Source organism: Lepidochelys olivacea (genome assembly GCF_965140295.1).
Source record: "Lepidochelys olivacea isolate rLepOli2 genome assembly, chromosome: 1".
Lineage (NCBI taxonomy): Eukaryota > Metazoa > Chordata > Testudines > Cheloniidae > Lepidochelys > Lepidochelys olivacea.
Genome location: NC_140411.1, coordinates 267,612,337 through 267,633,588, shown reverse-complemented (window position 1 = coordinate 267,633,588; position 21,252 = coordinate 267,612,337). Strand labels below are relative to the sequence as shown.

At 40.4% G+C, this 21,252-nt stretch overlaps 1 protein-coding gene across 6 annotated transcripts in view; it reads right to left on the bottom strand.

The window, feature by feature from the left end:
• ANKS1B (ankyrin repeat and sterile alpha motif domain containing 1B) overlaps window positions 1-21,252 on the bottom strand; it is a 754,152-nt gene that overhangs the window by 578,445 nt on the left and 154,455 nt on the right. For all 6 annotated transcript variants that reach the window (XM_084617338.1, XM_084617337.1, XM_084617336.1 and 3 more), the window contains exons 7-8: window positions 12,868-12,984; window positions 7,168-7,340 (exon numbers count right to left, since the gene is read on the bottom strand). In XM_084617338.1, coding sequence (XP_084473464.1) covers window positions 7,168-7,340; window positions 12,868-12,984 — 290 coding nt within the window. The remainder of the gene's footprint in view (window positions 1-7,167; window positions 7,341-12,867; window positions 12,985-21,252) is intronic.

The window sequence follows — 21,252 nt, the reverse complement described above, 5'->3', positions numbered from 1 at the left end:
TCCCCTAGAAAGAGGTTTGAGGAACATTAGGAGAAAAAGAGACTGAAGGACTGTTCTCCTGAATTGGGTATCTTATCAGACTCCAACATAAAAAGAATTGTGTTAAATCAAGCTCCAAGCAGCCACTTTGCAAATTCCATTATAGATTGTGCTAATTCACCTTCTCTGTATGTGTGTATTAGCACAATCTATATATATATATATATATATATATCTGTATTTTTTCTCTGCTCTTTCTCTCACATAAGCATAGCTAAACAAATCCATTATTATAAAGACTGCACATTTCTATTTTGACTCTGGAGCTTAAAAATTTGTGCAGCAATATCAAGCCTGCACAGAAATTTGCATTGGTGTAAGCTATATATTAGAGTTTAAGGAAAGTGGCATCTAAGCTGAAGCAATATGCATACAGAGGGGACGGAAGAAGGTGTAAGAAAGTGTTGTGTGTGTGTGCATGTGTGTTTACATCCCTGTATTAGGTCTCTTGCTACATCCCTTTCTTCTGTCTCCCTGGAACACAAGTAGGCATCCTTAGCTTCCCTTGGATTCATTTAAACTCCTTTAGCATCCACTTACTAACATGTAAGTTACCTTACATAACACCCCTAAATTTGTCCCTTAGATTTTAGCTTGCTTCTTATACACCTATGCTATTCATTTTTACTACATCAATAGAGTTTCTCATTAAAAGAAATAAAGATTTTTTTATTTCTAAGCAATTTGTCCAGCAAATTCTGTTTAAAAACCTATCACCTTAACACAGTAAAGAAAAAAATAATAAGCTGAAAAATTCTTATATAAGATGGCTCCTTTTGTTCTTTAAAATACTGAGCCAGACTGCCATCTATTGGAAAATAAAGGTTTTTTAAATTATACTGTTTCTAAGGGAAAGTGAAATACATCAGAAACTAGGAAATCTCATTGTCAAAGGCTGTCATTGACACCACTCTATTCAATCATGCTTAAGATAGCCTTGATTTTCTCCTAAAAGGAATGTTTGTACATGCAAAACCTGTTTACTTAGGCTACACATAGTGTGAAAGATTTGCCCTATGTCTTTTTCTACTCAAATTTCCATTATATATTTTCAAACAAGCATCAATCCAGGGTTCCTTTCATTCCTTGTTGTTTAGTCAATCTCAATTATTCTTTGAGCAATTTCTTCTGATGCAAACACTGTGTTATCTGACAGCTGTGACATGGACTTGGGTGCCTTCGTAGGGCAGTAAGGGAGTATAAAGCTCTTCTAATTCACCTGCACAGCCATCCAGGGCTTACCTAGACGAAGAGTCTATGTAGGGTTGTGGAGGGAGAGTGTACTCAACAGGGCTGAAATGCCCCAGTGTGAACTAATGGGCAGAAAGCAGTGTAGGGTAAGAACAGCCATGACTTCACCCATCACAGCACATAGAGAAGGAAGTATGCTGTTTTTGGCAACAGGCCAACTCAACATATTCCCCCTCCCTTGAGCAACACAGGAGCTCAGGGGCAACAGTGCCTCAGAATTACAATTTTTTTTTGCAATTCCTCCTGGAACGGCTCATTTGAACAACATCCCACAGTCAGGGTTTCAGATAAAGGCCGTTAACTAGGTGAAGAGTGCTAGCAAGGAATTGATGACCAACAACTTGTACTATGGATATTTTTGTGGTAGATGAATTTAGATTAACAAATCAATTATTTTAATACTTACTTTAACTAATATTAAATCCAAAAAACTGCATTAAAAGAAAGTTGAGGGTGCAAAGTCAAGCACTCTAAGTTGGAAATTGCTAGAATTAAGGTGCAACTTTAATTTAGCCTTCTTGTGTGTATGCATTGTGATACAGTCTTTAATTAAGAACAAAATTAATCAAGAAACCAAAGGACATGAAGAGAAGAAATTCCTTAATTGCCTTTACACCAATTCTAGGAGCCTGGGTACCAAACAAGAGGAATTGGAATTGTTCATTTATTAATATAAATTCTATCTAGTTGGTATTACTGAAACCTGGTGGGATGATCTGCACAACTGGACTGTTAAAATCAATGATTATAACCTAATTAGGAAGTATTGAGTTGGCAAAAGGGAAGGACAAGTGGCATTACTTGTTTCCAAGTCACTTTTGCTCTGAAGAAAATTATCTTGAATGCTTATGGAGCAATGTCTTAATAAATAAAGCAGAAGATTACTAGTTGGTGTATACTACAGAACACCAGTTCTCACTTGGGAAGAGGGTGACTGCTTCCTTGCACATCTATCTGCAACGTATAGGGAAAAAACCTGTGTGATCATGGGGGAATTAAATTTGAGTGACATATGCTGGAGGTCTCATGCTGCCAGTAGTAAAATATCATTGGAAATTCTAAACATAATAGATGACAACTTTCTAACTCAAACAGTATTGAAACGAACACAAAGGAATTCTATATTAGACTTTGTTCTAACAGATAAAGAGGAAATGATCACAGAAAATTAATGGTAATTAAGGTACAAGTGATCATGACTTGATCATATTTGAATAATGTATATTATAATATATTATATTAATATATTATATATTATATTAATAATTATATTATAATATATTATAATAATGTATAGTGCTTTAAGAGGGCCAATTTCACAAAGCTGAAAACAATTATGAGCTAAATAAGGTGTGAGGAAGAATTTACTCAGAAAAAATGTGAATAATAATTGGGGACTTATCCTATATAACTAACTTGATATCTTTTTTTGATAATAGTACAAATTTAGTTGATAAAGATAACAGTGGTGATGTAATATACATAGACTTCTCTAAGGCATTCCACTTTGTACAGCATGACATTTTGTTAAAAAAGCTAGAACGATATAAAATTAACATTGCACACATTACATGGATTAAAAACTGACTAACTGATAGATCTCAAAATGTAGTTGTAAACAGGGAATCGTCATTGAGGGTGGTTGTTTCCAGTGGCATCCCACAGGGATCAGTTCTTGGTCCTATGCTATTTAATGTTTTTATCAATGACCTGGAAGAAAACATAAAATCAACTGATAAAGTTTGTAACTGACACAAAAATTGGGTGGGTGGTAAATAATAAAGAGAGCAGGTCACTGATTCAAAGCAATCTGGATCACTTGGTAAACTGGGAGCAAGCAAACAATATGCATTTTGAAATGGTTAAATGTATGCATCTAGGAACAAAGAATGTAGGCCATACTTACAGGATGGGGGATTCTATCCTTGGAAGAGGTGACTCTGAAAAAGAGTCATGGTGGACAATCAGCTGAACATGAGCTTCCACTGTGATGCTGTGGCCACAAGGGCTAATCCGATCATCAAGTAGAAATAAAGAGGTTATTTTACCTCTGTATTTGGGACTGGTGTGACTGCTGCTGGAATACTGGTGCCCACAATTCAGGAAGGATGCTGATAAATTGGAGAGGGTTCAGAGAAGAGCCACAAGGATGATTAAAGGATTAGAAAACGTGCCTTATACTCACAGACTCAAAAAGCTCAATCTATTTAGCATAACAAAGGGCAAGGAGTGACTTGATTACAGTCTGTAAGTACCTACATGGGCAACAAATATTAAATAATGGGCACTTCAATCTAGCAGCGAAAGGTATAACATGATCCAATGCCTGGAAGCTGAAGCTAGAAAAATTCAGACAAGAAATAAGGCATACGTTTTTAATGGTTAGAGTCTCCATTACTGACAATTTTTAAATAAAGATTGGATGATTTTCTAGAAGATCTGCTCTAGAAATTATTTGGGGGAAGTTCTCCGGCCTGTGTTATACTGGAGGTCAGACAAGATGATCACAATGGTCCCTTCTAACCTTTGAATCCATGAATCTATGAACACTGGGGACAAAGTGCTCCCAGACTGATTGGCAGCCAGGTAGAGACTGAGTGGACTAAAGACACCTTATGACGTACAATTACCTGGCAATTAGAGGTGAGTAAGCCTAATTTCAGTTCCAGGCAAATTTAAACTATAGTAAAGAACAGAATTATCAGAAACATAGATGAATATGATTTGTAGGGGTAGAATCAATATGTCTTTTGTAAGGGGAAATCATGCCTCACCAATTATTAAAATTTGTTGAGGACCTCAGCAAGCATGTGCACAAGGGCGATCCAGTTGATATAATGTACTTGGACTTTCAGAAAGTTTTTGACAACGTCCTACGCCAAAGGTTCTTAAGCAAAGTAAGCAGTCATTGGATAAGAGGGAAGGTCTTCTCATGGATCAGTAACTGGTTAAAAACCAGGAAACCAAGGGTAGAAATAAGTGGTCGATTTCCACATTGGAAAGTGGTAAATAGAAGGTCCCCAAGAACCTATACTGGGACCTGTGCCATTCAAACATATTCATAAATGATCTGGAAAAGAGGGCTAACAGTGAGATGGCAACATTTGCAGATTATGCTAAATTATTCAGGATAGTTATGTTCAAAGCTGACTGTAAAGAGTTACAAAGGGATCTCACAAAATGGAGTGACTAAGCAACGACATGGCAGATAAAATTCAGCGTTGGTAAATGCAAAGTAACTCACATTGGAAAACATAATCGCAACTATGCATACAAAATGATAGGGTCTAAATTAGCTGTTACCAGTCAAGAAAGAAATATTGGAGTCATTGTGGATAGTTTCCTGGAAGCATCTGCTCAATGTACAGCAGCAGTCAAAAAAGCTAACAGAGTGTTAGGAACCATTAGGAAAGGGATAGATAATAGGACAGAAAATATCATAGTGCCACTATATAAATCCATTGTATGCCCACACTTTGAATACTGTGTGCAGTTCTGGCCACCCCATCTTAAAGAATATATATTAGAATTGGAAAAATACAGAGAAGGGCAACAAAATTGATTACGGGTACGGAACACTTTCAGATGAGGAGAAATTACAAAGATTAGGACTGTTCATTTTAGAAAAGAGAGAACTAAGGGGTAAGATGATAATGGTCTATACAATCATTAATAGTGTGGAGAAAGTGAATAGGAAAATTTATTTACTCCTTCATATAACACAAGAACCAGGGTCACCCAATGAAATTAATAGGCAGCAGGTTTAAAACAAACATAAGGAAGTACCTCTTCACACAATGCACAGTCAACCTGTGGAAGTCATTGCAGGGGATGTTGTGAAAGCCAAAAGTATAACTGGGCTCAAAAAAGGATTGGGTAGGTCTATGGAGGCTAGGTCTACCAATGGCTATTAGCCAAGATGGTCAGGAACATAACCTCATAATCTGAGTGTCCCGAAACCTCTGACTGCCAGGAGCTGGGAATGGACAACAGGGGATGGATCAGCTGACAACTGCCCTGTTTTATTCATTTCCTCTGAAGCATCTGGCACTTGCAACTGTTGGAAGTCAGGAAACGGGGCTAGATGGACCATTGGTCAGACCCAGTATGGCCATTCTTATGTTTTTATGAATCTGAAATGGAGCTGTCAGCTGCAGAGAGGATAGCAGCCCATTAGGGTAAAGAGACTTCTTCCCACAGGAAACTGAAGCAGGGCAGTACGATAGAACAGCCCCTACCTCCTCCAAAGCCTCCTGCCTCCAAGGTATGATATTGTTTATCAAATTAGCCCATCAAAGGGATACCACTGCCTAGTAGAGTGAAAGAAAATCTGTTTCAGTATATTTTGTTTGTATTTACCTTTGTATTTACCATAGCTGTTAAAATTCTTATATTATACTATCTTTTTAAAACATACATTTTCATAGTGGGCCTGCAAACCACACAGTCCTTAGTCCTTACTCAAATAACATTCCCATTGACTTCAACAATAATTTTGCCTGAGTGAAGATTGGAAAAAGGCTGTAGGATTTCTCCCACAATTGTTAGTGATGAACTAGCGCAATTTTTTTAAAGATCAAATTTTATTACTAATTTAATACACAAATTATCTTGATTAGATGAACTTTCAGTAAATATATTTATCTAATTTACCATTGTTTTTGTCTGTTGCATGTAAAGAACAGACTTTAAAGTATATCAGTATTTCCTACTACCTTTCCCTTTAACTGTGTATAGTTCTGCAAGATTTTCCATTTTAGATTAGAGGATTATATTGATTATATTATATACCAAAGATGGTAACTGAAGGCCAGATTTGCAAAGGTTTTAAGATGCCTAAAGAGATCTATTAAGTGCCTAAACAGGATAGTAGGCACATAACTCACATTGACTTCAGTGAGGGTGTTAGATGCCTGACCTGCTTAGGCACTTTTGTGTGTGTGTGTCTATCTGCATCTTGAGGCATCTAAATACCTTTATAAATCTGGCCCTGAGACCCTATACTATAACACAGACAATAGCACATAAGATGATTCAATTGCCTATGTTTTCCTTGTATCTATATAGTGTTCTGTTCTTTTAGAACTGTATTATCTGAAGGTGCAGCTGACTTTGTTTCCTTTAAGAACACAAATGGCCCAATTCAGCCACCTTATTCCATGAGTAGTCCCACTGATTTTACTCAGCAAGTAGGGTACAATTCAACATAAATAATTGTGGAAGAATCAGGTTTAAGGAAGCAATCTTGTTACTGTACAAAAAGAAACTAATCCTGGAAATCTTTATTCACAGGAATAGTCCTATTTAAGTCAAATTCCTATCTAAAATCATTGACGTCAATGGCTACTAATGTCCATAAAGAGTTACAGTACCAGATCCTATTCCTTTAATGCTATTAATCCCTTTGCATACCCATATATTTTTAATGCTGTATGAGGATGGAGTTGAATATGCTCAGCATCTTACAGGACTGAGTACCGTACTTTGTGCATGGTCCTGTGAGCACTTAGTACTAGGCATAATAGTTGAAAACTTAAGTAGTCCCACTGACTTCAATAGAAATAGACAATAGAAAGCTCTATGCTCTGTTGTAACTATTTGCAGAATGCAGCCTTATGAGCTAGACTATAAATCCTCTACTCACATTGGCGAGCAGTTTCTCACCAATTGAAGTCATTGTGTGAGTAACTGCTCACCAGTAAGGGATTCATAATTTGGTCCCATATTTGTAAGACACACACAGTGTATACTTTTACAGATACTTAGATTTCTTATATCAGTCTTCTTTATATTACTTCCTTTCTTTAATTCTTGAATGTACAATAAGTAATGTAAAATATAATTGAAAAAGTTAATTTGATATGCCATCTTACTTACTATAAGTTTAGTTTGGATTCCATTGCTCATAAATTCTTCTTCTGATATCTTACTAAAATTGTCCAGATAGTGGTCGGATATTGTATGACACAGATCTTCAAAAGAATATTCTTTTTCTTGGCACAGTTTGATTTCATCTAAGAGCTTTGATAACTCTCCAGTCACAGCTTCACCTTTTAAAAAATAGATATAATTAGTCAGAATAATTAGAATTTAAGGGGGATTTTTGTTGCTAAAAAGTAATGCAAAACTTTTGAATCTTGGGGTAGATATAATGGTACTAAGACTATTCCTTCCATTGCATGCCTTATAGTCTACATCTTGACTCTGACGCACAACCCTGAATAAAGGATAGTGTAATGCTCCAAGAGGAGCACTGAGAGGCATTCTATATCCTCTGCTTTCCCTTGTACACTGTGTGCCACTGTGGATGGGGCATTGGCCATGACTCCACCTTCTCTCTGTCCTCTAAGCCTGAAAAACTGCAGCTAGTGAAGAACACCAGCATTCATCTCTAGAATGGAGAACCCACTATAACCACACAGAATGCTTTGCATTGGCTACCTGTTTATATCTTTGGGCAATTAAGGTGTTGGCTAGGTTCTATAAGATTCCATCTGTCTGTCCCAGGGATCAAACTCTCTGGGATTTGTGACAAGATGTTTTGAAAAACAAATAATACTAGAACCTGCTCCCTATAGCAGTCTAACAAAAATCCAAGTTTGGTGAGTTTTAGGGTAATGCAGGATTAAGGGTTATTAAATTCTTTACTTTGAAGATGTTATTCCTTTTTTAATGGCTGCCTTTAGTGATGCAAGGTCCTCAGCTGATAAGGCCATGGGGACCATGAATTAATTAGGGCCAGCCAGATTCTAATACTCTTACTCATATTGAGTAGTACTTTATTCTGAAAATAGTCCATTGAAATCAGTAGGACCTCTTCCAGGGTAAGGTGCTATTCAGCATGAGTAATAGTATCAGAATCTGGCCCTAAACAAATGTCTTTTGCACTGTATGTACAAAACCATTTCCTTCAACAGGAAGGACCACATTGTAAGTGACCATGGTAAGGGGCCATACAAGAAGTCTCCTTCATTTGCCCAAGTGTGCACAGGTTTCCTTCAGTAGAAGGCCCTTCACCCCCTATGCTCTAGATAAGAGCTAGAGCTATGCATAAGCAGACTAAGCAATTGCTTAGGGCCCCAAGCAGTTCAAGGTGACCCCCATTTGCTTTTTTAGTATGTGTTGTGTGGCGACCCAAAAAATATTCCTGCTTAGAACCCCCAATAAGCAAACACCACCTCTGCTCTAGCTAGTACAAGGACTGCTCCATTCTGCTCCACCCTGGGGAGTAAGATGCTGAAAAAGAGGGACCTCTCCACCTTCTCACCAGTCCACAGAGTGGTGCCAGTGTACTGAGGAAGAGCAATCTAATCCCTCCTAATGAATGGAGCAGCTTGTACAATGTCTGTGTGCTTTAAGAAGCCTCAGACAGATTGTGCCTGCCTGAGACACAATCTCCTTGATAGGTTTCAGAGTAGCAGCCGTGTTAGTCTGTATTCGCAAAAAGAAAAGGAGGACTTGTGGCACCTTAGAGACTAACCAATTTATTTGAGCATAAGCTTTCGCGAGCTACAGCTCACTTCATCGGATGCATTCAGTGGAAAATACAGTGAGGAGATTTATATACACACAGAACATGAAAAAATGGGTGTTATCATACACACTGTAAGGAGAGTGATCACTTAAGATGAGCTATTACCAGCAGGAGAGCAGGGGGGAAGGAAATCTTTTGTAGTGATAATCAAGGTGGGCCATTGCCAGCAGTTAACAGGAACGTCTGAGGAGCAGTGGGGGGTGGGGAGGGAATAAACATGGGGAAATAGTTTTACTTTGTGTAATGACACATCCACTCCCAGTCTCTATTCAAGCCTAAGTTAATTGTATCCAGTTTGCAAATTAATTTCAATTCAGCAGTCTCTCGTTGGAGTCTGTTTCTGAAGTCTTTTTGTTGTAATATTGCGACCTTTAGGTCTGTAATCAAGTGACCAGAGAGATGGAAGTGTTCTCTGACTGGTTTATGAATGTTATAATTCTTGACATCTGATTTGTGCCCATTTATTCTTTTACATAGAGACTGTCCAGTTTGACCAATGTACATGGCAGAGGGGCATTGTAGGCATATGATGGCATACATCACAATGGTAGATGTGCAGGTGAACGAGCCTCTGATAGTGTGGCGGATGTGATTAGGCCCTATGATGTTGTCCCCTGAATAGATATGTGGACACGGTTGGCAATGGGCTTTGTTGCAAGGATAGGTTCCAGGGTTAGTGGTTCTGTTGTGTGGTGTGTGGTTGCTGGTGAGTATTTGCTTCGGGTCGGGGGGCTGTCTGTAGGCAAGGACTGGCCTGTCTCCCAAGATTTGTGAGAGTGATGGGTCGTCCTTCAGGATAGGTTGTAGATCCTTGATGATGCGTTGGAGAGGTTTTAGTTGGGGGCTGAAGGTGATGGCTAGTGGCGTTCTGTTATTATCTTTGTTGGGCCTGTCCTGTAGTAGGTGACTTCTGGGTACTCTTCAGGCTCTGTCAATTTGTTTCTTCACTTCAGCAGGTGGGTACTGTAGTTGTAAGAATGCTTGATAGAGATCTTGTAGTTGTTTGTCTCTCTCTGAGGGGTTGGAGCAAATGCGGTTGTATCATAGAGCTTGGCTGTAGACAGTGGACCTTGTGGTGTGGTCTGGGTGAAAGCTGGAGGCATGTAGGTAGGAATAGCGGTCAGTAGGTTTCCGGTATAGGGTGGCATTTATGTGACCATCGCTTATTAGCACTGTAGTGTCCAGGAAGTGGATCTCTTGTGTGGACTGGTCCAGGCTGAGGTTGATGGTGGGATGGAAATTGTTGAAATCACGGTGGAATTCCTCAAGGGCTTCTTTTCCATGGGTCCAGATGATGAAGATGTCATCAATGTAGCGCAAGTAGAGTAGGGGCATTAGGGGACGAGAGCTGAGGAAGCGTTGTTCTAAGTCAGTCATAAAAATGTTGGCATACTGTGGGGCCATGCGGGTACCCATAGCAGTGCCACTGTTTTGAAGGTATATATTGTCCCCAAATGTGAAATAGTTATGGGTGAGGACAAAGTCACAAATTTCAGCCACCAGGTTTGCCGTGACATTATCGGGGATACTGTTCCTGACGGCTTGTAGTCCATCTTTGTGTGGAATGTTGGTGTAGAGAGCTTCTACATCCATAGTGGCCAGGATGGTGTTTTCAGGAAGATCACCGATGGACTGTAGTTTCCTCAGGAAGTCAGTGGTGTCTCGAAGATAGCTGGGAGAGCTGGTAGCGTAGGGCCTGAGGAGGGAGTCTACATAGCCAGAGAATCCTGCTGTCAGGGTGCCAATGCCTGAGATAATGGGGCATCCAGGATTTCCAGGTTTATGGATCTTGGGTAGCAGATAGAATGCCCCAGGTCGGGATTCCAGGGGTGTGTCTGTGCGGATTTGATCTTGTGCTTTTTCAGGGAGTTTCTTGAGCAAATGCTGTAGTTTCTTTTGGGAACCCTCAATGGGATCAGAGGGTAATGGCTTGTAGAAAGTGGTGTTGGAGAGCTGCCTAGCAGCCTCTTGTTCATATTCCAACCTATTCATGATGACGACAGCACCTCCTTTGTCAGCCTTTTTGATTATGATGTCAGAGTTGTTTCTGAGGCTGTGGATGGCATTGTGTTCTGCACGGCTGAGGTTATGGGGCAACTGATGCTGCTTTTCCACAATTTCAGCCCGTGCACGTCGGTGGAAGCACTCTGTGTAGAAGTCCAGTCTGTTGTTTCGACCTTCAGGAGGAGTCCACCTAGAATCCTTCTTTTTGTAGTGTTGGTTGGAAGGTCTCTGTGGATTAGTATGTTGTTCAGAGGTGTGTTTGAAATATTCCTTGAGTCGGAGACGTCGAAAATAGGATTCTAGGTCACCACAGAACTGTATCATGTTCGTGGGGGTGGAGGGGCAGAAGGAGAGGCCCCGAGATAGGACAGCTTCATCTGCTGGGCTAAGAGTATAGTTGGATAGATTGACAATATTGCTGGGTGGGTTAAGGGAACCACTGCTGTGGCCTCTTGTGGCATGTAGTAGTTTAGTTTAGATGTGCTTCCTGGCGCAGCTCTGCACTGCCCCCTATGCAGAGTAGGGCATAAATGTCAGGATCTAGCTCAGGATAATTTTTAAAAATACAATGAAGGCCAAAGTTATGACTGAGATTTTCAAAGCCACCAGCAGAAGCTGCATGTTAAATTCTCCCATTGACTTTGAAAATCCATGGACTTTCCATATTCAAAACTCCCATTAACTGCAATGGGATTTTTGCACAAAAATTATGGTAGAACATGGCTCAGAATCAAGATTTTTAATCCTTCATATTTTGCTTTCTGATTAGAAAACAGAAGTTAACAAAAATGCATGTTGTAATAAAGAAAATAAGATGAAAATTAGAGAGATCACTATTAAAAATATTTTAAAACCATGTCTCTGTGCCTTTTTTCAAAAGTCCAGTTAAAGAAAACTCAAAAAACAAAATTAATAATATTTTCTTACATTATTCACATCCTGAATGTGGAAACAAGAAATGTAAGACCAAGACCTTACTATTAAAAAGAAAAGAAACGTTATGCTTAAATTTCTATTAATTAATTTCAGGCCACATTCTAATACTCTTTTTTGTTAAAAAGAACCTTACTCTAGGAATGATCCCACTGAAGTCAAAGGGGCTACTTGTGGAGTAAGGTACTACTCAAAATGACTAAGAATATCAGAATCTGGCCCTCAGGAGTAAGTTGAGTTTTCTGATCGGTCTAGATCATTCTTGCAGGGGAAGAAAGCAGTAAAAGTGAAAAGATAAAGCTTTATTGCCAAAGAGTACTTTAGAATTTCACATAGGGAAATGTTTCTTTTTGGGGTGACAAGAGCCAGACTTAGGGTTGCTTCTACCAAAGTTGTGGAGAGTATCTACAGCAGGGGTATTTCTAAACAGAGTGCATCATACACAGGAGAGCTCTTAACTGTGGAAGGGGACGAGGGGGAAGGGAAGTATGAAACTCTGGTCCTGTGCAGAGTGTGTGAGTGCGTAACCTGAGGAGAAACCACCCAGGAACCACAGTAATGTTATGGTACAAGAAAGTCATGGTGTAAGAGTTCTCTGCCTGGAGAATAGGAGTGCAACATATAAAAGTGATCTTTACAGGAGGAGGGGGGGAATAAAGGGGAAGCTAGCTGCATGTGAGAGCAAGAGTAAACGGTGTTGGGCACTTAAAGGGGAAGTGCCAGCAAAGCCCTGTGGCACATAGAGCATGTTTCTATTTTGCTTCAGTGTGAAAGTTGTATCTTAACATTAAACAAATTTAAAAAGAGATAAGACAAACTCATTATAATGTATTATGGTCCATTAATAGCTCTCTACTTCCTACAAAACACTCATTACTGTGTATATTGCAAATATTAGAAAATCGGCTATTCTATTTATTGGAGTGTGGAGGCAAGCTCATTAGTTTCCCTGAGAAATAAAGCTTCTTAATGTCAATATCTTCCTTTATTTCCTTTCTCTCTAATGTATATTAGTATAAAATAAACTCTTATTAGTAGTATAAAATATATTATTAGAGAGATAATCTTTGGCTTAGGTTCTGCAGTCATAAAACAGAAATATTTACGTTTAGTCGTTTGAGATGGAGAAACTTCTGGGGATAAAATGCAAGACTGATGTTCTGGCACTAAGCATTCCTGTGCAGGTTCCTCCAAAATGGCTGCATTTCCTGTTTTTATGTACTCTGTAATTAAAAACACACACCACAAGTCTTAAATACATCTTTTTTCCAACCAAAAATAAGTCAACTTTTTTTCTCATGAAAAGGGTATTTCTGTTTTTCAGTTTCCCATGCACAATTGACTGCTGTGCAGTGTTATTTATTTTAAATATTATAAAGCATCATAATGGCCAGCCAGTCACCTCATTTAATTTGCTGAAAATATTAAAATCTCGTTTTAGAATTAATCAATTCTGGCTTCTGCAATGATTTTTTTCTCTCTCTCTCTGTTTAAAATGCACATATCAAATGCTCTATTCTGTTATTATTGTTGAAAGACATTTTTCAATCTTTGTTTTTTAAACTGATATTTATTTTTATTAAAATTAGCTAATGAATGTAAAAAAATTATATTGCTTATTAATACTTTGGCGATCAAATATGCCATGTTACATGCACATGCACGCTCAACATCCTCCTAAACTTTATTTTAGCTGGCAGTCTAGAAAATGCAGTATTCTAAACGTTAACTTCTTGATTTGATCCATACCCTTTCCTCCTTCCAATCTCTCCTGAGGAATCAACTCTGCTTAAATGCTTATAAGAGATCAGCCAGTTTATTATAGCTAGAATGATGATCAGACGAAGCCTGATTTAATTTATTATAACAAATATGTAAATGTACATATTGTATATAGTTGATTGTCTTAATACATGTTTGCACACTGCCTAGCACAATGAGATACTGATCCTGAATGGGGCCTCTCTGTGCTATTGTAATACAAACATTAAATAAGAACAATACATAATAAGTTAACTTGTGCTACATGTCTTCGTTTTTCTAAGTGATTCAGTTTAGACAAAGATAGTTTAGACTTAGTTTAGACAAAGATATTTTGACTCCTCACCCTTTTGGTTTCATGTTATCTGCTTATGCAGACACTCTAATAACAAGAGGAGATAATTGTACGTATAGTAACATATGGGAGAGAACCACAAGAAGTTAACTCACTGGCATCTCACTTGTAGTGTGGGCAGTTATTTTATAAATCAATAACTGGCTTATTTCCTTGACAGTGAAATCTTCCCAAGCTGTTTAATATCCATGGTCAGCAACATATTAATTTAGCCTGGTTATGAAGTTTAGTAATAACAACAATAATAATAATGTAAATAATAAAACTCCACATTAAAAATAATCCTCTGTGGCAAAGACTGGGATAAGCAAGGAAACAATATATGCCAAGTAAAGCATCTTATCTTTCAGAATTCTTTGAAGAGTTTTACAACTGTATGTTTCCTGGGTGACATTTATAAACTCTCTTGACTAGCAATTTTCTCCTGGCTGGACTGTCATATGTTCCCCTTTTTTATAGAATGAGGGTGTGATGGGGTATACAAACCCCACAGTGAGCAACAAGGAGTTAAGGCACTGTTCTGGGCTCAGTCTGCCCTGCCCTACCACACCAGCAGAGATGCACAAACTGGAGAAGTTAGAAGGGAGCAGAAAAGCTCGCTTGTGGTCAGACCAGGGAAGAGAAAGGATATCTACCTTGCAGCTTGTGAGAAAAGAGCTGAGGGAAGACAGAAGCTCTCCCCTCAACAACTGCCTGAAGGTCTCTCTGATGGAAGAGATGACCTGCTTCTGTTATGCTCAGAGAGGGAGGCATTCCCCCCATCTACTAATCAAGTTTATTTGTGTCGGCTTCCTGTGTTTTGTTTATGGACTACCCCGGAAGGGGAGAGACTTGGAAATGATCTGGCCGTAGTGCCGAGGCATGAGAGGAAGCAGCCACCACCCCAAGAGGGAGAGAGCTACTATGCCATGCCCAGCTGTTCAAAGGTGCCAAGTGATGAGCTGTCCCCCTTCATAGCCTCCTGTTACAGATTGTGAACTTTGGACAATAGGATGTGGTAGGAAGTGGCACAGGGATAGCAGCTTTAAGGTGCTCCTGGGTGTCAGACCCATCTGTTGCCTTCACAGGGCCCTGGGCCAGAGCCTGATGGAGTGGAAGGGCCCAGGCTCGCCTATCAAACCCTCCCTCTGCATATCAAAGGGTCTAAGGCCTGACCAAGTGAAGGCCATCACAATGGGAAACATAACAAGTGATAATACACTCTGAAATCCATCTTGATAGTCTCTTTGTAGAAATAATGGATCCCTTAGATCTGTCCACAATGGAGATAAATAGTCTAGGAGACTCCCAAAATGATTTGGTCCTATCTGAATAGAAGGCCAAAGCTCTTCTGGCATATAAGGTATGCAAAGAAGCTTCCTGTCCTGAGCTACGAGGTTTTTTGGGGGAAAATGGGTCTGGTTTAGATGAAATTCAGATGACTCCTTAGGTAGGAATTTAGGGTGTGGACATAGGGAAATCCTATCCTTGAAGAATACCGTAAGGGAGGATCAGCTATCAACACCCTAATTTCTCTAACTCTAAGAGCTGAGGAATGGCTATTAACAAGGCAATATTCCCAGACAGATTCAGTAAGGAACAGATTGCCATTGGTTCAAATGGAGGTCTTGTGAGACCTCTGAGAACTAGATTAAGATCTGATGAAGTGAGCTGTAGCTCACAAAAGCTTATGCCCAAATAAATTTGTTAGTCTCTAAGGTGCCACAAGTACTCCTTTTCTTTTTGCGAATACAGACTAACACGGCTGCTACTCTGAAAACTGGAGTGGGAGTCTTCACTTAAGGGAAGAGGTTCTTCAGACTTCTAATGAACCTTACAGTTGTAGGTTGAGAAAACGCTGAAAACCCTTCAACTAGAGAATGAAAAACTGTTGTCACAGCCAAATGAATCTTGATTAAGCTACTTGATAAACCCTTTTTATTCAGTTGTATCAGATAATCCAGGATAAGTGAAAGTGAAGTGCAACTTGCTGATTTTCACACTAATAGTTATATCTTTTCCACTTCTGAAAGTAAATATTATGGGTAAATTTTTTTCTGCTGTTTAAAAATACCTGCTGTACGTCTTCAGAACAGGTAGATTCTATCCCTGCAAACCACTGAGGAGCCACACCTGGAAACAGAGAATTTATAGGTTGGGATGAAGTACTTGGCTGACGGCCTGGTAGAGGAGACAAGGGATGCACAGAAGATTGATCGCCAGACAAGGAGACAGTTGAAACAAGTAAGGGTACCATGTCTGTCTTGGCCTTGTTGCGACTATTAGGATAACCCTGGCTTTATCCTGCCTGATCTTGTTCATCACATTTAAAATTAGAGGCAATGGGGGAAACATGTAATACAGACCCTTCAACCAAGATAGAAGGAAGGCATCCCCCAAGAAATGGGGGTCTCAATCCCCTCTTGAACAGAACAGATGGCACTTCCTGTTTGTGGCAGTGGCAAAGAGGTCCACTTGTTCAAAATATGTCATCTAGTATTCATGGATCCAATTCCCATTTGTAGTCCTGGGAGAAGTGCCAGCTGAGAACACTGGCCAGGGAGTTTTGCACTCTGGGAAGGTATATTGCTGAAATGTGAATGTGATGGACTATGCACCAATTCCATATCTTTACTGCATTGACACACAGAGAGGTGGATCTTGCTCTGCCTTGCCTGTTAATATAAAACATGCAGGCTACATTGTCTGTCATGACTTCAATAAACTTTCCTCTAATGAGAAGCTGGAAATGAAGACAGGCACTCCTGACTGTCTTTCATTTCAATAGGTTGATGTGAAGGCTGGCCTCTTGAGATGACCAAGGATGCCTTTATGAAATGTATTTTCTGTACTGGGGTTAATATGGATTTCTCTATATTGAGCTGGAGTCCTAACCGTGGAAACAAAGAAAGGCCTTCTGGGTGGCTCATTCACTGCCTCAACCACCTGAGAATTAGGTGTGAGATGGGAGAACAGAAATTCATAGTCCTTGTTGGGGACATTATATTTTTTGCCAGATCTCTTCCAAATTGGTTGTACTGTTGCTGGGATCTGCCAAATCATGTTAGCAGGAACCAGAAGTTCCTCACGGATCAGACAGGTAACTCTGGTAGGTGTTACTGACTGGAGGATATCCAATAAAAAACAGTTGTTCTGTAACTGTTGTTCTTTGAGATGTGTTGCACATGTCCATTTCACCCTTGGTGTCTGTGTGCCCAGAGCATGGCAATTGGAAACTTTTTTTCTCTCAGTGGTACCTGTTAGGTAGCTTAAATTCCCCCTGCTGGTGTGCACCACTGCATGCAGGTATAAAAGGCAGAGCTACCTCTAGCCCCTCTCAGTTCCTTTTTGCCATAACTACAATGTAGAACGGTACAGGTTGTGGAATGGACATGAGCCACATATTTCAAAGAACAACAGTTAAGGAACAGGTTAGTAACTGTTTTTAATTCTTTGAGTGACTGCACATGTGCATTCCTCTCTTGGTGACTAACAAGCCATAGAACAGGAGGTGGGATCAGAGTCTATTTCAATAAAGATTGGAGAACAGCTCATCCCACCCTAGATTCATCTCTGAAGTCTTGAGTCACAACACAGTGGGAGGCAAATGTTAGGACTGAGGGTCAGATTGCTCACAGGAAACCACCTTGGGAGGAACTTCGGATGAGAAGGTAGGCAAACCTCATCCTTAAAGAAGATTGTATACAGAGGTCCTGACATTAATGGCTGCAGCTCCCCCATACTTCCAGCTAAGCTACCAGAAAAGCCACTTTCATTGGTAGAAGCGTCAGAGAGCAGGTATCCAACAGTTCAAATGGGGGACTCATAAGTCTTGACAATACTAAGTTTAGAACCCAAAGGGGAATGTGGTCTTGTACATGAGGGCATAATTTGATTCAGCCCTTTAAAAATCTTATGGACATTGGAGAAAATAAAACAATTGTCCACCTTAGGATGGAATGCTGAAATAGCAGCCGGATGTACCTTGATGGAACTAATCGCCAAATGCTGGTGTTTAAGGTATAACAAGTAATCCAGAATATGTTGAACTGAAGAACTGGATGTTAATACCCCATACTGATGAGCCCAGATGGAGAAATGCTCCGTTTAGCAAGGTAAGTCACTCTTGTAGAAGGCTTTCTACTATTTAGCAGGTTTCAGAGTAGCAGCTGTGTTAGTCTGTATCTGTAAAAAGAAAAGGAGTACTTGTGGCACCTTAGAGACTAACAAATGTAGGCAGCCTGCTCTCTAGTGTCTAGCCATGGAGCATCCATGCTGTTAACTGAAGGGATTGCAGGCTTGAGTGGAGAAGTCAACCATAATCCTGGGAGATTATGTCCAAGTCCAGTGGAAGTGGTTGGAGGTTTGACTGACAGCACCAGGAGAGTGGTGAACCAGTGCTGATGGGCCCCTGCTGGGGCTACAAGTCTGACTCTGGCCTGGTCCTGTCTTATTTTTGGCAGTACTCTCTGAATGAGTGGGATTGGTGGGAAAGCTTAGATGATCATGACTGACCACACCAGTAAAAAAGCATCCGTCATGGAACCTAGACTGTGGCCCCGTAGGGAGCAGAACTGCTGGCACTTTCTGTTGGACTTTGTCGCAAATAGGTCTACTTGGGGAAAAAAGCCAGCTGGAAGATGTATCTGGCCACAACCAGGCAAAGAGAGCACTTGTGATAACTCATTAATGATCTGCTCAGGTAGTCTGCTAGGTCATTCTGTATAACTGGCAGGTAAGATGCTTCTAGAAATATTGAGTTGGCAATTGAGAGCTTCCAGAGTAGAGTCACTTCTTGACAGAATGGAGAAAAGCAGGCTCTCCCCTGCTTATCAAGGTAAAACATTTCCGCCACATTGTCTGTGAGGACTAACAGGTTGCTTTCCCTGATCTGTGACAGAAATACCTGGCAAGCCAGTCTGACAGCTTTAGTTCTCTTACAATGTTGTATAAAGCTAAGACCTCTGAGGACCATAGAACCTGCATCTTTAGAGAACCGAGGTTGACTTCCCATCCCAGGGCTGAAGCATCGGCGACTAGCGTGAGAGTTGGTTGTGGGTGGGCAAATGGAATATCTACACATACTTTGGGTTGATGTGTCCACCAATCTAGGGAGGTGAGGACATGAGAGGCCACACATACCACAGAATCAATTGATGGCAGCTTGGCAAGTAGGCTGATGCCAGCCAGTCCTGCAGAGTTTTAGTTTGGCGTACTGAACCATGTAAGTTCAAGAGGCCATATGACCCAGCATGCTGTTGTGACCAGGTAAGCCTTCAATCCAATGACAATTGAACAAATTGCATGGAACCTGGAGTCCGAAAGAAACACCCTGGCTTAAGCTGAGTCCAGTACACCTCCTATACCTCTATTCTCTGGACTGGGGACAGAAGAGATTTCTCTGGGTTGATTAACAGTCCCAGAGCATTGAACGTTGACTGCATCACAGCAACACTGCTCTGCACTTGCCATTTTGACCAGACCTTGAGAAGCCAGTCATCTAGGTAGGGCTAAACCTGCACTCCTGATCTTCAAAGGAATGCAGTTACTACTGCCATAACCTTTGTAAAAACCTTGGGAGCTGCTGACAGGCCAAAAGGTAGTACTGGTAATGATTTTGATTGGCCAGAAATCAGTGGTACTTCCTGTGAACTTAATTGGTTGCCACATGGAAATAGGCATCTTTTAAGTCAAGGGCAGCATACCAGTCCCCAGGATCCAGGGAAGGGATAATAGAAGCTAGAGTGACCATGCAAACTTTATCTTTTTTAAGACTTTGTTGAGTTGACGCCAATCTAAAATTGGTCTTAGACCCCCCACTTTGCTTTTGGAATTAGGAAATATTGGGAATAAAACACCTTCCCGCTGAGGCCACGTGGAAAAAAATGGTTACTAACTTTTAGTGACTGTTCTCCTTTGAGATGTGTTGCATGTGTCCATTCCACTGTTGGTGTACATGCTGGAATTTTTTCCCTCAGTGGTACCCATAGAGGCGGTTCAAGTGTCCTCTGCTGCCACATGCCACTGTCACTGGGATAAAGGGCCCAGCCGACCCCAAGCACCCTCATTTCCTTCTTTCTGGAAACTCTGATGTAGAGGGGTAGCAGGGCAGGTCATGGAATGGACATGCATAATACATTTCGAAGAACAACAGTTACAAAAGGTTAGTGACTGTTTTTTCTTCTTTAAGTGATCGTGGATGTGCATTCCACTCTTGATGACTCCCAATCAGTTAAATATGTGAAGGGATTGGAGTTCATATACACACAAACTGTAGTACAGCTTGACCAAATTTGGCAGCATCTCTTTAGTATTGGCCTAAAGGGAGGAGAAAGTGTGCACTGATGACCAGGTTGCTGCTTCACAGATGTCCAGGGGAGGGATCTGTGCTAGGAATGCCATTGAAGATGCTTGCGACCTTGAGAAGTGAGCACCCAGCTTTCTGGTAGTGAACAGCCTGCCAGTTCATAACAAGCACGGATACAAAAAGTTACCCAAGAGGGTAACTCTGTACTCTATGAGGAGATCTGAAAACCTTTCATTCTGTCTGCTACAGCCACAAATGGTTGGGTAGGCTGCCAAAATGGTTTGATAATGTCTATGTAGAATGCCAGTGTTCATCTAATATCCAATGTTTGTAGCCATTGCTCATCTCTATTTGTCTGTGGTTTTGGATAAACACAGATAAGTATACTGATTGATTGTTATGAAAATTTGAAATTATCTTGGAGAGAAAACTCAGATGAGAGAATAAGTACACCTTATCTTTAAAGAAGACTGTGTACAGTAGTTTGGATGTGAAAGCATGCAGCTCAGAGACCCTTCTCGCCTAAGTGATAGCAATTAGGAAACCACCTCTATGAAAGGTGTAGTAAGGAGCACGTTACTAATGGCTCAAATAGTAGTCTCATAAGTTTAGATAAAACCAGTTCAATTCCCAAAAGGGAATGGGCTTCCTTAACTGAGGGTACAAACTTTCCAGGACTCTATTTGACTACAGAACAGTTATCCACGTGAGGGTGGAAAGCTGATATTGCTACCACATGAACCTTAATAGAGGAAATTGCTAAGTCGTGCTGTTTCAGGTGCAGCAGATAGTCAAGTATTTGTTGGATAGATAGTGAGATTCTGGTTTGACAAGCTCAGATTCACAACAGCTTCCATTTTTACAAGTAGGTGACTCTGGTGGAGGGCTTTCTGCTGCTCAGTGAGACCTGGCGAACTTTCTCCAATGAAGCCTGTTCTTTGGAATTTAACCATGAAGCCTCCAGGCTGTTAAATGAACGGTTTCGGTGGAGCAGCCATCCATGCTCCTGAGAGATCAAATCTGGGTGCAATGGGAGTGAGATGGGAGTTGCAAATGAGAAGTCCAGTAGAGTGTAGAACCAGTGTTGGT